Source organism: Aythya marila (genome assembly GCF_965140915.1).
Source record: "Aythya marila genome assembly, chromosome: 9".
Taxonomy (NCBI): Eukaryota; Metazoa; Chordata; class Aves; order Anseriformes; family Anatidae; genus Aythya; species Aythya marila.
In genome coordinates, this window is record NC_139050.1 from 13,831,984 (window position 1) to 13,848,301 (window position 16,318).

The window sequence follows — 16,318 nt, forward strand, 5'->3', positions numbered from 1 at the left end:
ATTCAGGGGAGAGATGCTTCTTGACAGGGAGTTTGGACCCCCCTTCAAGATAGGGATTTTACAAATCGGTGTCATCCAACAAAGCACCTGTTTAGCGGGGTGTTCTGACTGCCTCTTCTGCAGCTCCTCCTGACCTCCTAGCTGGGAACAGCCAGCCCATCACCTCTCCTTGCTCTTTCCCCCTCCAGGCCGCGTGGTGAATATCACCAGCATGTTAGGACGGATGGCGAGCCCATCCCGCTCCTGCTATTGCGTTTCCAAGTACGGGGTGGCAGCCTTCTCTGACTGCCTGCGGCAGGAGATGTACCGCTGGGGTGTCAGGGTCATCCTCATCGAGCCCAGCAACTTCGTGGCCGCGACCGGCATCCTGACCGAGGACGGCATCGACAGGCAGGCCGAGGCGCTGTGGAGCGGAGCCGGCGACACGGTGCGGGAGGACTACGGGCGCGAGTACTTCGCTCGCCACGTGGCCACGATGAAGTCCTTCGTTAGCAGCGGCCTGAAGGACATGTCTCTGGTGCTGAATGACATCAGCGATGCGCTCACCTCCACGCGTCCGAACAACCGCTACAACCCCATGGAGACCTGCTGGTGGGTGAGGCTGCAGGTCATGACTCACCTGCCCACTGCCCTCGCTGACTGGCTTTACGTGCCCGGAGCCACGCTGTGAAGGGCTCTCCTTCAAGCATCCTTCCAGTGCTTGTATGTATGCACGGCTTAGAGCTCACGTAGGCCCGTCCTGCACCTGCTGCTGATGCCTCTCCCCTGTAGATGCCTGTGCTTTCGCTTTGGGTTATGGCTTCAGGTTGTGTGTTGTGGGATGCTGAGAGAAGCATGGCTTTTCCGTCTTTTCCCTAATTTTGGTCCTTGTGTTTCCTGCTGCCCTGATTAAAGTTGAAAGATATTTTCCTTTTAACTGTGGAGAAGGCAGAGGAAGGTTAACATAATGGGTCAAATATGTGGCTGGTGTAACTAGGTCAGCAGAGTTCCCTTAGTGATAAATTTGGCTCTTTAACGGGCTCTTGCTTTTCCTTACAAGGACGGGCTGGTAACAGCAGAGCAAAGCTGTTGCTATGAGATGTCTCAAAGGGAAAAATCTAAAATGGGAAACAAAAGCTGAGTTTTCCATTTGATTCAAAATGGGTCAGTCACAGCCTTGCTTTGTTTTGATGGTACTGGTAGGAAGCTCTGCTGCTCCATGCCTGCCTGCTCTTTCCTTGAAGACAACACCAGTGCCTCTAAACAGCCTCATTACCAACCGCAGGGCAGGGTTCGTCCCTCCCAGCACTGCGGCCAGGGGCTGCCAGAGCCAGTGACTGCAGACAGACGGGGCTGGGCAAAGCCCTGCTAACAATGGGCGAGGTCTGAGCCATCCCTCAGGATGCTGCGCCTGCAGCCTCTCTCCCCCCACTGCAGATGAGGTTTGTGGGACAGGCGTGAATCTGGTGTAGCAAACAAATTTGCCACCTCTAACTGCTCCATCAGGTACCGTGCAGTCAGAGCAGCCTGACTATGAGCTCTGGAAGGGTGCTTCAGGTAACACGTTTCCTTTACTTAATATCGCACAAGGAAATTTCCATGTCACATGTGATTGTCTCCTCAGCACTCCTGATAACTGGTAGGAGCTACTTTTGCACAGTATCCCCAGGGGTCTCTCCTGTTGGCCATATCCAGGACTTTGAGGCATTTTTCCAGGTGCCAGGGCTGTTGGGCTTCACAGCACGCTCCTTTCTGAGCGGTGACCTCCAGCAAAGCTGCTAGTGGGAATCTGCTCTCACACTCTACATGCCAGTTTCCCATTCAGCTGCTAAACTTGGTTCTGTTTTTAACTATGTGTGCTTAAGTGACTATGAAAAGAGCTTGCCATTTGCTCTTCCCTCATCTGTCTCAGCTAGCTGTGACTCGGAAGCTGTGCCATAAACTTTTTATATGCCAGTGTCTGTGACTGCTTGGAGTCTGGGTGCAGCTGTGAGTGTTGCGATGCCTGAGGAGGAAAGCAGGCTTCCCCTGGAGATGCTGTGGAGGTAGCTTGTATTACAAGTAACTACAGAAAGTGCCAGCCATGCAGTTCTTCATTCTAGATCACCAGCACGTGGAGGTTGTCTGGTTTCCAGGGCCAAGAGCAATCCCACTGAGCCTCAGCTTGTTTAAACAGTGTTGAAATCACTTCTACCCCCTGCACTGTGAAATGTGAGTAATGATAAGGAGCAATGATTTGCACAGAGAGAAAAATAAACTGTGAGATTTGTGAAGCACACGTCCATGGTTCTGGTGCTCATTTCTATGCTGTCTTTTTCCCCCTCTGAATCTGAGATTGGGTGTTAATTGGGCTCAGTGATTAAGGAGATGACCATGGTTCTGCGGGTGTTTGGGCTGTCAGTGAGTGCAGGTAGTCTTCACTGAAGAAGGGGGATGATATTGCCCATTTTTAGGATGTAAAAGGAGGAGGCAAAGAGCAAGTTTCTCAGGTTTACATGGAGGAAAGGGCAAAGGGATGTTCAAGGTGATGGCTTCAGTTGCCAGTACAGCTCTTCTCTGCTGGGTGCTTTTGTTCTGGGGCAGTGACAAGCACAGGACTCTTCCTCCACAGGCTCCCCATCTGGGCTGCTGGTGGGAATGGGTAGAAAAAGAAGGACTTGCAGAAAAGTTTCCCCAGAAAAGCCCTGTTTGGGGGCTCTGCTTGGGAATCATTCACAGTGCCTGTCCATGCCCAGTCTTTGTGGTGTTTAACGAGTCTCCAAGTTGTCCCTCCTCTGCCTAGGTCTCGGCTGTGCAGGTAGGGGATGCTGCATCCGACTGTGTCTGTCTGTGTCTGCGTAAGTGCACTGCCTGAGCTGCACGTGGCTTTTTGAGAACAACAGCGCATTTGCAGTCTCACAGCTCCCATGTTTCATTAGCAAAAGGCAGCCAGAGAGAGGCCTCTGCAAACGCACACATTATCAGTATTTGTGTTTGATGTGGTTTCCTCAAATGACACCGTTGGGGGAGCGGTGATACGCGTTATTCGTTGCCTCAGCATTCTGCATGTAATTAATCCAAGTGCTACAGCTGCCTGGTAATAAGGATTAGCTCTTCTTACAGACAGAACGGAGACTCGCGAGCCAAGAACTGTCCAAGGCCGTGCAAGGACCTCGTGCCAGAGCCACGGCTGCGATTTCACAGCATGTGAGCACCAGCCCCTTTCTCTGCCCCTCTGAGAAGAGCTCAGGTGAGCTGCCAGCACCCGGTCTGACTTCTGCCTTGGTGGGAGCTCCGAGTGGATGTCGGGGTGAGAGGAGCAGAATGCAGGCATGGGAAGAGCGAGTGCCAAATGTTTCTGTACAGTGCAGGTGGGCACGTGAGCTCTGAGCCAGCAGAGAAAGCCAAGATGACCGAGCAGGTCCCTTCCCATCCTGAACTTCCTGCGGCTGCTCAGCGTCCACTGAAAACTTGTTTGTGAAATCTGTTCCCCGAGGCAGCTAAACCTTTGCTTTGTGCTGTGGGGTTGCATCTGTGCAGACGTTGAGGGCAGATCGTTGTGTTGCTAATGAATAACACAAGGAAGAAAATTCCATTTGAGAGTGACCTCCAAAGCTGGAGGACAGAGGAGTCGGAAGAAAGCTCAGTGGAAATCCTGTGGAAGTCCCTGCTTGTTGCTGATGTGGTGTCCTGTGAGGAGTTAGGCTGCCGAAGGTGCCTGTGGCTTTCCTTTCGGGGCAAGCTGCCCAGACCATGGCACTTGTTCCTTTTTCTGCATGTTCCTTATGATGCTTTGGAAAATGGCCAAAGTACAGTTCCTTGATACATCCTTCAGCTTTTGCAAAATGTTTCTATTTTCCTGTTCAGATCAGGATGGTTTGTTGTGATAACTCCGAGAGCCAAGAAGTCGTCCTCTGCGTGGTGTTTGCTCTGGTCTAGCTTAACGGCAAGGGGACTCCTGGGGCCCCCCAAGTGAGCACTGTGAACCTGTCTGGGGACTCCAAATAGTTCCAGGTTCTCTTTGTATCGACCACAAAACAAGTCCCAAAACAGAGACAAGTCCCAGTGCGTGTCCCTGACGTCATGGGACCTGTGGCTCTTGGCTGACACCCAACTTGAAACCTCCACTAGCAGCAAAGGGAGAGAGGGCGTTTAGAAGACAAAGTTTATTGCAGGTGGAATAAATAAAGATCATCTACGAAAGTCAAGAGGAAGCAGAAGGCTTGTCTAAGCTGCAAGAGCTGCAGAGGAAGTGGTTCGTCTCAGGCAGGGGCAAGAAGTTGCTACGGAGATACCCCAATGATAGTCTTCTATGTCTTTACCTGTACGCTGAGCTGCACAGCCAGTGAGGCTGTATGCTTCTTCCTCTGGGCTCCAGGAGTCTTTACCACTGCTGCAGGTGGGTGACATCCTAGGTTTGCTGTTCTCATACGGCTGAGAGAGCTCAAATGGTTGCAGAATCAGTCAGGAGGTGGATTATATCAAAAGTGAACTGTGTTGTATTGGAATTACACCCTGCAGTCTGCTTGGTTGAGGGAAAAACAGCATTTGGAGAAGAAATTCATTTGGTCTGACAAGGAGATGAGGCTCAGGGTTTCAGGTGCAGAAGCTGGAAATGCACGTGCCATCCTACCCAGCACTTCTGCTAGCTGGAGCCATGGGTTTAAACCGCCATGCAGAAATTCAGTTGGATGTTGCCCTTGAAAAGAAATCAAAGAAAAACAGCATTATCAGCTGGAGGGAAAAATAAATAAATAATAATAATAATAATATGTCAAATGAAGATCAGAAAGCTGTACTGAAAACCTCTACAACAGGCACCACGTGTGAGTAAGGCTGCTGAATCCCTGCGCTGATTGATGCTGGCTCAGCTGCACCCAGCTCTGCAACAGTGCCACCCAGTGCACCTGAAGTAGGAGACTTGCTTAGCATTTTGCAAACTTAAGACCCAGGAAACACGGAATGGTTTTATCTTCCTGGCCTGGAGGCTGCCCCAAACGCAGTGATGCTGTGTAAACAGCGACGCAACGGCAACAGCAGCACCTGCCTTTCTGGCTGGGGTTTCCAAAGGTGAGTTTTCAGCTTCTTGTGTGACCACAGTGCTGAGAAATGTCTTAGAAACAAACCCAAACCAATACCAGCGAGTTTCTCAGCTGGCAACTTGAGCAATGGGGATGGGAGAGATACTACAAATAGCACGAGAATTTGTAACAGAGCCAGCTCCACCTCCAGGGCCTGGCCTGGAGCCAGCCAGAGTTAATTCATTCCCAGTGGAGCTGGGAGCCTGAGGGTACTACTGATACAGCCCTGATGTGTTCTCCCCTAGCACTTGTTCAGGGAGGTAGCAGAGCTGAGGCTTCACCTAAAAATAATGGTGTGAAATAGTAGTTTTGCTTTCCAAGAGGAGCTTACCAGGAGCTTACCAAGAGGCACAAAGCTGGGTGATCTTCAGCATGCAGTGCCTTCTCGTGCAGCATCTCTATAGCAAAAAGCTCATCACAACACTTCAGGATGACTGCACCACCAAGCTGTGCTGCGAGCACAGCCCCAGCTCCAGGCACGTGTGGTGTGGGCTGGCCGACAGCAGCGCCTCGCTGGGGCTGGGGCAGCTCCGGGCACAGGGTTTGGCCAAGCCTGAGACCCGTGTGGTTATCGTGTCCATTAGACAGTGAACACGCAGCAATTCACTTCCCTCGGGTGGTTTAATGCCTCTCTCTGAGGGTGGTTTGCCTCCCAGCCCTTACTGCAAGCAGAGCAGTAACAGAGCAGCCCCAGCCCACCCCACTACCTGTGGTTTTGCAGTACTGCTTTCCAGCCACAAAGCTGTCCACCACTAAAGCCAGGTGCTTTGTGCCAGGTGCTTTGGCCCCTTGTCTGTAAGGTTATTGCCATGCAGGAGCTGGCAGGTGATGTGCAGGACACTGCAGTTTCCCTGTCCTCACCACCACACAGCTGGAGCAGCTCTGGTGACCGAAATTGAAGAAAATCTCTGCTACGATTGTAGAGCAAGCATTTGGGGAAGTTATCAGGTAAGAGCTGGATTGTTTTAGTGCTGTAATGTGAAAACTTCTGTAGTGCTGTAACAAAGACTTCTGGCTAGGACTGAGCTCCAGCAGCTCTGCTCCTGGCACTGCCTCTGGCTTGCGAAGCTGTGAACAGCTCTCTCGGCCTGTGCTGAGCTCCCTCACCTCCCGCACCACCTCTGCCACTATCCTGGAAGTGTGCTGGAAAGTGGAAAACCAACAAGTATGTGCTGCACTGCCTAGCTGTTGGTTGACTCGTTTTGTTGTTGGGACCAATGTCAGAATAGGTGTTAGCTCTCCCAGTTTCCATAGGCTGAAATACTTTTGGTGGTAGAATAAAAAATATGGCAGCAGTCTTCTGCATGAAGGCTGCTGCAAGGGCTTTATAAAGTCCTCTCAACATTTATAGCCTGGGGCAGGAAGGTGCCAGGCTGAGGGCAGACATTAGCACTGCTGAGCTGCTTTTAACCTGGCCCCGAGGTTAACCATTGCCCCATGGGCATGTGCCCACTGACCCTGAACAGCAGCCTGGGGAAAGCTCCGCATCGTCTTCTGCTGCCTAAGTGCCGCCAGAGCAATCAGGCTGCCTCCTGGGGTCAGGTGCTGCACGAGAACTCATTTTCCTGGTGAGACTTTAACCAGTCTCCATGGCAATCAGTCAGCAGGCTGCCAGCACCCCGTGTCCTTGCCTCTCCTTCCTGCGTGCTGGCTGCCCAGGGGTGCTCAGGCGGTGGGTGCGCAGCACAGCACCTTCCCTGTGCGTGTCTGGGCCCTCTTTTCTCTCCTCTGGTGCTTCTCCAGCCCCTGAGCCACACACGAGCTGCCTGCGTCCTTCAGGAGCAGGACCCCCGGCAGGAGGCAGGCAGGGAGGTGGCTGCAAGCACAGGCACTCAGGGGCTTGAAACCAGTCCCAGGTTGTTCACCCCATCCCTGGGAAGTTCATGTGATGCTCCTGTCTGTCTGTCCTGGCTTGGGAAGCTTTTGCTCTGTTCCACAGATAACAACTATTTTGTAAGAATAATCATGGCAGGGACTGAGATTATGACATGTGTTTTTGGAAAAATTCAAAGTAATTGGATAAAGCATCCATTGCCTCACTCCACGTCTGTTTGTACTGAAATACAGGCCTGGCTCGTGTCCCTGCGGGTGAAGCACAGATAAAAGCAGCTTTAATGCTGTCTGAATTATTCCTAAACTCTCCTAACTCGTTTGATTGAAACTTGCCGTGAAAGGTCTCTCTGTGCCATTTCGAAGTGTAGCTATGTATTGAAATGCAGTCAGGGCACTGACCCCTGAATTTATGTTATTTATTTTCAGTATAACATAAACTCCAGCCTAGCAAACACTTAGCCCTGTGTTTCACTGTAAGGCATGCGTGCTTTGGCTCAGTGGCCTCAGTGCAACTATTCATGGGCAAAGCCACTGCCTAGGCTGCTGTCTCTATGATCTGCAGCATGTGCTGAAAGATGTGACTCGGTCTCTCTGAAAAGGGGCTCTTAAAATCCTCTACCCACGTGCTGTGAACCTATAGCATGAGGAACACGTGGGTTGTATATAGGTTACAGAAGATATAATTGTGTAACTGCGTTAATGCATTCCTGAGCTAAGGTGCTGCAATATGTGCTCGCTGCAGAAAGTAGTGCCGGGGGTCAACGAGCCGCGCTTGGGCACCTCCTGCACAGCCCCAGCAGTGCTGTGAGCAGATCCTTGTGCCTCCCCAGGGAGGACAGAAGGTCCCCCTGCAGGAGAAGCTCTCTAAGTGTGCTTAATGACATTTTTTAAAGCATTTGGAAAATGTTTTGGTATGCTGGGGACCTCTTAAGGACTGCAAAAAAAACACATTATGAACACACGGGAATAAAAGCTCCAGGGGCTGGATGGAGCACGTGAGGCAAGCCCTGGGCTGCCTGGCTCGGGGCGCCCCAGGGTGGCAGCCCCAGGGTGGCAGCACCCTGTGCTGAGCCGCAGCACTCCCAGCACGGCTGTGGGGCCGGTGTGACCGCCCTGTGCTGCAGAGGTGCTACTCTGCCCCCTTCTGCTGCGCCTTGCTGCTGGCTCTTCTCTGGAGAGCAAAGCCGGGCTGAATGCAGGGCGTGTCTGGTAGTGTAAGAGGTGATAATCAAAAAAAAAAAAAAAAAAAAAGGACCTCATTTATCACTGTACAGTTGACCTTAGTGCAGGGCACTTCTGGGACATGCTGCAAAGCTGGGACCAAGCACTGTCTGAGCTCTGGTTTTTAGGGTGAGCACATCCCCAGGGTGATGTGCTGCTGGACCAAAGTCTTATTGCCGATCCAGCTCTGGCTCTGCAATGTAGTCCTGTCTGCAGAGACTTGTCCCACTCCGTTTTTTACCTCTCTGAGCTTATTTTCATTTGCTCTATTTCATTTTTCTCTGCTTTCAGGCAGGTGGGAACCACACTGGCTTCTCTCCCCAGTGACTTTTCTAGCCAAACCTCTGCGGTACAGACCAGGCAGGGGAGCCTTCCTCAGAGCCCTGCCACAAAGCCTGTTCTTCAAGGACTGTCCCTCAAATAATAACGTCTTGTTTAGCTTTACAACTTCTGAAGTCCCCCTCTTTAGTTTCTCATGTTTTGAATATATAATTGGATAATTTCCAGGGTGGAGAACTGCTCACTAATTGTATGCAGGTGGATCACGACATCTTTCGTGCACTTGCTTGGACGGAGTTCCCACAGCCCCGGAGGCCAGTTCACGCTTCCAGAGCTTGTCTGCTTCGTTTGGTACCGTAACTGTGCTTGGAAATCCTGCACTGTTTTGCACAAACAGATTTCAAAGCGCTTTCTGCCACTCCTAGAAACAGAAGAAAATTCCCACCTGCCCTCCCTTCCTCTGCCTTTTCCCCTGCGGGCTCATTTTTGTCTCTCTACACGTTTCAGCCTGTTTGGCCTTCCCAAAGCCACGTTTCCTTCAGAGCAGGCAGAAAAACAACCACAACGAACTTGCAGGAGAGAAGACAGAGAAAGGGAGGGAAGGCACCTTCTGTACGGGGAAGAGCTGTCCCCTCAGTATGGTCTCGGACCTGGGATGTCCCTGTCCTGACACCGCAGGTCCCGCAGCGAGGCCCCAGCACTGGACACGGGATGCAGGGCCCTGAGGCCAGGCTGTCCCAGCTCTGCAGCCCCCCCACGGCCGGGATGCTCAGGCCCCACCGGGAGATGAAGGCTCCTCGTGGGGCCAGCCCTTGGGGGAGCGGCTCCCGGGCAGGAGCTGGTGGCCTCCCATGGGCAGAGGCTGGGCCCGGAGCCCCAGGGCCCCACAGGGCCTCCACCAGAGGCTCTGCTGGCTGCTGTGAGCTTGAGCAGGCTCCAGGCTGTCCCGATCAGATCCCGTCACAGGGCTGAGGTGCTGGTGTTGTCGAAAACCCCATGTCTGTCCCACCAGCCTGCTGCGACAGCAACCCAGGAGCTGCCTGCCACGAGCCTGGCCCTGTCCAACCCCACGTCCTGGAGAGGTGCTTCCACATGCAGCTTACGGCCAACACCGTGATAGATACATGTACACCATGGTGCTCTCCAGGTACGTGCGGGAGGTGGACGGAGGAGATGGCATTTTGAAGGAGGAGACACCTCCCTGCCAGGGCTGCTGCCTCAGGGTCTCAGGGCAAGAAGTTCAGGTGCCCTGGTGGGGGGCTGGGGGACACGGTGTGATGAGACAGCCTGTCCCTCGGGGTCAGGTCCCCTGGCCTGGCCAGCTAACGCGTCTCCATCGCATAGGTGCCAGGAGCTGGTTTCAGGGTGGTGTCGGGTGCGTGATGGGACAACCTCAGCTCCACACGAAGCGGGGTCACCTGCAGACGGAGCTTCAGTGGCATGGAGTGTCCTACCGGGCCCTCAGCTGGCTGGGTTTTGTCTGCAGCTCTGGCTTATGGCAGCAAGGCTTTCCCTTGCTGCACCCGCTGCTGCCTCCCCATGTGCCCACACACCCCACACACACCTTGCCCCCTGAGCCTGCCCCGCTCCGCCCTCCCCTCTGCTCCTGCCCTGCAGCTGCTTCATCACCCAGAAATGTGGGGGAGGCTTCATTCCTGCGCAAAGCGCTCGGAGCGTGTCTCCTGCTCCCCCCTTGCCTGGTTTCCCCCGGCTTCTCCTTCCTGTCCTCCCACCCCTGCTCCAGCTTCCTGCCCTTTGATGTGCCTCCGCTCCTTTGCTCCCGGGCAGGAGCCGCCTGCCAGGTGGAGGTGAGCGCTCCCCACCCCACAATTAGCTGTGATCGAAGGTTCAGCTTTTCCCTGACACCTTGCTCCATGTGGCCGGGCTCACAGCACCACCGTGGCCAGCAGAGCCCAGAAGCGTGCCCCTTGAGATGGTGGGATCAGCCCCAGGCAGGTCCAGCAGCCAGGGCTCATCTACCTCGGCTCTGCTTCAAGGCACCCAGGGCTGCCCTGGCCTGACCCTATACAGATGGCCTTTTGGGGTGGCATTGGCTCGTGGGGTGTCGTTTGGGCAGCCAGGGGCTCCTGAGCGTGTGTGCGTATGTGTGAGGAGGGCACATGGTGCATGTGAGAGCACACGTGGAGTGAAAGTCTCAGCAGAGATAAGATTTTTGGAAATGTAATTGAAGGCACGGAGCATCCTGCCTGTTACTCAACTCTCCTTGCATAACCCCCGGGACCGGCAGCGTTCACAGCTGACTGCGCCGCTGTCAGAATCATTTGGTGGGCACTTGTTGGAAAAACCGTCAGGTCAGCACGGAGCTAATTGCACAGGCATCTTCCACTCATAATGAGATTTAAAAATCTAGAAAAATACCTGCCAAATACTTTGCGGCTCCCCGGATGAGCCTGCAATGCCTCTCGGTGCTTAATCCTCCCCGTGTACCGGGGCTGACTGGGATGGGGATGGTTCGGAGCCTGCCTCGAATGACCACTGCACACACTGCTGGCCACGTGCCATCGCCCTGTCACCTAACAGACCCGTGCTGTGACAGTCCTCCCGGCGTGGTGGTCTGGCAGGTGTGGAGGAGGCAGCGTTCCCTCTCCGGGCAGGAGTTTCACCCTGGTGTTGGTCCCCCTGCCGCATCCCCCGGGATGCTGGCCGTGTCCCTGAGCTGCCACTGCCCTGAGCATCTGCAGGGGTTCAGAGCCCCCAGCCAGGCATGGGGCAGGGGTCACACATCGCCCCGGGGAGCACGGCGGTGGCTGCTCCTGGGCCAGAGGGAGCAAGGCAAGAGCTGCAGCTGCCTTTTGGGGGCTGTGACCCTTCTCTTTCCCTGCCATCTGCACCCAGGGCCGTGGTGAGGGCTGCTCCTGGGTGCTGCGGGCGGCTGGGCAGCTGGGGAGCTGAGCACAGACACACGGAGCGCCTTTGTTTGCCTGGGTGAGCAGCCAAGTCGCAGCCCATCTCCGGCTTCGTACCAGCTGCAGATCTAAAGCAGCTGACCGGCCCCTCCAAAAAAACAAAACACGTCTAGGACCAGGGAGTGGCTTGCGCTGGTGCTGAATAATGATGGTCCCGGCACGCTTATAAAGCCACGAGGCGGAGAGCTTGCTGCAGAGCTGGTCCTGGCAGCCCCGGCCCTCCACAGAGCATCGCTGCACCTCGTCAGCCAAGGTACGTGTCTGAAGGAAGAGAGGCAGTGCCCCTTCGCAGCCTGGGGCTGGACTTGTCTTTAAAACTTGGGGAAAATGCTACCACTGCTCCCAAGGAGCTGCTGGCCCAGAAAGTGTCCTGACCTTGAGGCTGCGCTGGGCAAGCACCAGTGGAGGGGGATGCAGCATCGTGCCCCTGGGCACAGGGCTGGGAGGGTGTGCTGCAGGAAAACGGCACATCTCCTTCCTCACAGCACGCCTTGGGGGGTCAGATTGTGCTTTATTTGGTGCTGACGGGGATCCTCACCAGCTTCCCGCAGCGCTGTGAACATCCCGGCACATGAAGCTGTGCTGTCCCTCCGCTGCCTCGCGGGGCCCACCTCAGCCACTTTCCTCCTTCCCAGGTTTCCCACCTGCATCCCGGCACAGCCATGCTGGGCACGGCAGTGCGGCTCTCAGTCCTGCTCGGTCTCCTCGGCTTCGGGAAGGGGCAGATGTTTCACATGGGGCCGTGCCCAGACCCCCCTGTGCAGGAGGACTTCGATATCTCCAAGGTGTGACGCGCCTTCTGAAACCTCACAGCGGGCAGCAGGGGGGTGACCGGGCATGGGGTGGGTTTGAAGGGTCCGGCCTGGGAGCCCGATGGCTGCGGGGTGATGCTGGTCCTGTTCTCCGTGCTCCACCTGGTGCAGCGCTCGCTCAGCCTTGCGCCAAGCAGGGCTCTGCTCCAGCCCCTGGTGCTCAAAGCTTCTCTCTGGACTTTCTTTTCTCAGTATTTGGGAAAATGGTACGAGATAGAAAAGCTGCCCTCGAATTTTGAGAAAGGAAGCTGCATCCAGGCGAATTACTCACTGAAGGAGAATGGGAAGTTTAAAGTGATCAACAAGGAGCTGCTGTAAGTGTTCTCGTGCAGGTTGTGCCTGCAGTAGCGGGGTTCCCATCACCTCTCTCCTTCTCTCTGGGGGTGATATTTCACCAAACCACCCATTTCTGGGTGTGGGGGTGCTGGGGGAGGCACAGGCTCAGATATTGCTCTGTGTGGCTCCACCACAAGCCCGGGTATCACGGGGTGCCAGGGGCAGGACGAGCACGTGAGCAAGCAGGGAGGGAAGCGCGGTCCCTGCGCTCCCTGGCATGGTGTGGGGACTTTGTTCTGCCTCACAACAACACCACAGCAACACGCTTTGTGTCTGGCAGGGAGCTGCTTCCCTGCTGCTCTCCAGCAGCTCCACATCGTCCCTGCAGCTCCCGTGCTGGGGATGCCCCAGGCAAGCAAACACCTGCAGGAGATGCAGGAGGGGTGTCCCAACGGGACCGAACACTCCTGTCCTGATTGCAGCAGCTCAGGGCCCTGCAAGGGCTCCAGCATCACCCCCTGACCTTGCTGCTGGCAGCCCCGCAGACGTGAGGTCCCTGCAGCACAGGTGCCAGCAGCCAGCTGGTGCTGGCAGAGGGGACGGTGGCACTGGGGCACACACACACACACGTGCATGCACATTCCCCCTTGTCTTTACACACAGAAAAAATGAGCTGGACATACAAAGTGACTTAGGCAAAGCGGCACAGGGCACTGCTGGTGAGACTCTGCCTCCTTGGGTTTTCCTGTTTCACGGGAAACTGAAAGTTTCCTGCCCCACGGGCAGCGTCTAGGTCGGGAGGCATGTGGGGAATAAATGCAATTATAAGACAGGCAGCCAAGTGGCAGAGCCTGCTGCCAGCAGGGCAGTGCTCTGCACCCACAGCGAAACAAACCCCAGCTCACCAAGCAGGGCCAGGTAATTGGTGTGTGGACGAGTGTGCTGCCTTCCAAAAAATGCAGGTGGTTAAACAGCGGTGAACACGTGCCTATGGCCAGGGTCCCACTGTGGTCGCATTGCACCGCTCCTCCCAGCACCATGCTCTCGCTGCCCGTAGGCAGTAGTGACAAGAGTCACCAGGCTGAGCTCTGTCCCCCAGCCCCTAAAAAAAATAAAATAATAATTTGGCACCACAAAGGGCACTGCAGGACAGCAGAGCAGGGCAGAGGCGGTCTGCAGGCTGTGCAGCACTGTGCGCTTAGTGTGATTTCAAGCTCACCTAATTCTATTTCTCTCTGTGTCCTTTCCCCCTTAGTTCCAGTGGCAAAGTTAACGAAGTTGAAGGAGAAATCATGCACACGGATGTGAAGGAGCCGGCCAAGCTCAGTGTCCGCTTCAACTGGTGTAAGTCTGTGTGGGGCTGCTGGCGTGGAGCGGGCTCAGCTCCCATGCAGAGCCACAGAGCCAGGGGTGAACCTGCCTGGGGGCTTGGCAGTACCACAGGGCGAAGGCATGGGGCTTGGAGCAGTCAGTGGTGGTTTGAGGGTGTTTATGAAAAAATCAAAGTGAGAGAGACTGGCAGCATCTCCAGCACTCCAGGCCATTTCACAGATGGGGAGAGCGAGCGCTGCTGGTGCAGGAGGCAGGAACAGGCTTGCTTTTGTGGGCATGGTGGTATGGCGACCAGCCCACACCGCCTCTGTTTACAAGCTCCTTTTAATAGTCTTTAATAATGTGGTTTTGTTTGCTTTTGTCCTCCCCTGTGAATGTAACGCACCAGAGGGGCCTGCGAAGGATGGCGCATTTTGTTCCTGTCGCATGGCACAGCACCTTGTCTGCAGCAACACTTGGGAAAGAGAGAATAAGTCCCCCCTCTGCCCCCTCTTATTCTACTTCCTCACACCTTTCCCTTGGTTGTTTGACAGCACTCACATGGTTATTTGGAAGCATGGGTGGACAAGCACAGGAGGTGCAGGTGCTGCTCACAGGAGCAGCCAGCCCATCCCAGGCACCACGGAGGCACCACCTGCACCCCTCTGCCCGCAGCCCATGCCACACAGGCACCCTGTACATGGCTACGGGCTGGGCTGCTTTTCGGTGGCCTGGACAAGCTGTGCAGGTCACAGCGTTAACTTCCCAGCAAGACCTTCCAGTTCAGGGCTTCGTGGCTTTCTCGAGTCCCTCTGGCAGAACAAGGAGTCCTGCTAGGGCTTTATAAATCACAGCTCCCCGGGCTGATCGCAGCTGTGCAGCTTGGCAGCAGCAGAAGTGGGAGCAGCCCCAGGAGTGAGGCTGTAGCCATCTGCTGTGCAGGGAGGGTCACCTGCCGCATGTAACCGAGCCCTTCCTTCCCCTAGTCATGCCTTCTGCCCCTTACTGGGTAATCTCCACCGACTACGAAAACTACTCGCTGGTGTACTCCTGCACGAACATCCTCTGGCTCTTCCACATTGACTACGCCTGGATTATGTCAAGAACTCCCGACATGCACCCGGAGACCGTGGAGCACCTGAAGAGCGTCCTCCAGTCCTACAAGATCGACACTGAGAAAATGATGCCCACTGATCAGCTTAACTGCCCCGCTGAGATGTAACTCCCAGCACGCAGCCACACAGCACCAGACCAGCTATGAACTTTGTTGCTTTTGTTATTAGCCATTAGATTTCTCTTTGTAACAGAGAAATGCAATAATCCCCTTGCTAATGGTAGTTTGCCAGCCCTGAGTCACTCCGTGCTGTTGTTCCCTCTGTTGCTGTTCTCTGTTTCATCTCACTCTGCCTGACTTTGGCAGAGTGGCTGATTCAAAGCTGATGGGTGCAGAACAGAAACCCTGACGTGCAGGCGTGAAGCTCTGCTGTTGCTGCAAATCCTGCAGCGGGGGGATGCAGAAAGTTATGAGCTGCTATGTGCAAATGTTAGCCCCAGGGGGAACCATGCACCCATAAGTTGTTTTGATGCTTTTGGGCCCGCCGGGAGCACAGGGTGTCTGAGCACAGGGGGTCAGTGCTGCAGCCTGGGCCTGGGTGTTTTGAGCACATTTTCTGGTGCGGGGCAGTAGGTGGAAGCTACTGCCAAGTCAGTAGATCTACTTACTAGGGTTTGGGTCTGGCCTTTTTTAAAATCTGAAAATGTCCAGAAAAACAGCATTGCTCCATCCCGGCTGTCTGTACACGTCTTCTTGTGCCCCTTGCGAGGCTGGTCCTGCACTACCCGAGCTCCGAGCATACCCATTAGCAGACAGAAAGAGTTGGGGCTGCTCGCTTGGCCTCTGCTCCCGAGGCTTCCCCCTGCTCACCGCCTCCTGTGCACCCACCGGCTCTGCCCCTGCCCTGCCAGAGGCTCTGCTCCAGCTCTGCTCACATAGCACCGCTGCAACTCATTAAAACGAAATCCAAACACCTGCTTCTGGCCCTCTCTGCCTTCCTGCCTGTGTGCAATGTTGTCAGCTGGGCGCCCACCTCCGTGCTTCTGCCTCCTGCCTGGGAGGGCCTGGCTGCAGGGGGCTTACCCCTGCTGCTGTGGGGGTGTCCTGGTGTGCAAAAAGGCACCTCAGCAGCAGCTGTAGGAGTGCTGGGATGCCCTGTGCAAAGCCAAGGTGCTTTTGTACACACCTGGGTTTTATTGTGCTGGGAGAAACTTTAAAAAAAACACATCTGGGGAGGGAGTGGAGGGACTTGGCGTGCTCGTTGCTTTTGCTCTGCAGCTCGCTGAGGACAAATGCCATCGGGCTGACAGCCTGCTGGAAGCCACCTGCACCACGGCCACCTCTGCTGCGTTGTGTCCACGGAATAAAACCCTTGCCGTGCCCTCAGCACGCAGCAGGTGCCTGGCACCTCAGCACCACCGAGTGAAGGGGGGGATACTGCAGCGGGGGGGGGGGCTCCCTCGGCTCAGGGGCAGGCTGGGGGCGAGGCAGGAGGGAGTCCCCGCAGCCCCCAGCAGCGGGCTCGGCCTCCCCTCAGCTCCCGTCCCTGAGGGGCCGGGTCCCCCC

At 55.2% G+C, this 16,318-nt stretch overlaps 1 protein-coding gene across 14 annotated transcripts in view; it reads left to right on the plus strand.

Moving 5' to 3' along the window:
• Positions 1 to 16,161, plus strand: part of APOD (apolipoprotein D) — a 33,839-nt gene extending 17,678 nt beyond the window's left edge. For 2 of the 14 annotated variants that reach the window (XR_014318133.1, XR_014318138.1), the window contains exons 5-7: positions 189 to 702; positions 3,082 to 5,028; positions 9,385 to 9,485. Coding sequence is in view for 7 of the 14 variants with exons in the window: in XM_082767448.1 (XP_082623574.1) it covers positions 4,964 to 5,028; positions 5,816 to 5,987; positions 11,935 to 12,084; positions 12,304 to 12,425; positions 13,643 to 13,731; positions 14,685 to 14,920 (834 nt within the window). In the remaining 7 variants the exon portion in view is untranslated. Of the gene's footprint in view, positions 1 to 188; positions 2,411 to 3,081; positions 5,029 to 5,815; positions 5,988 to 9,384; positions 9,520 to 9,578; positions 11,553 to 11,934; positions 12,085 to 12,303; positions 12,426 to 13,642; positions 13,732 to 14,684 lie in introns of those variants that run through there. The other 12 variants (XM_082767448.1, XM_082767442.1, XM_082767443.1 and 9 more) reach the window with 12 other exon arrangements.
• Positions 16,162 to 16,318: the final 157 nt, after the last annotated feature.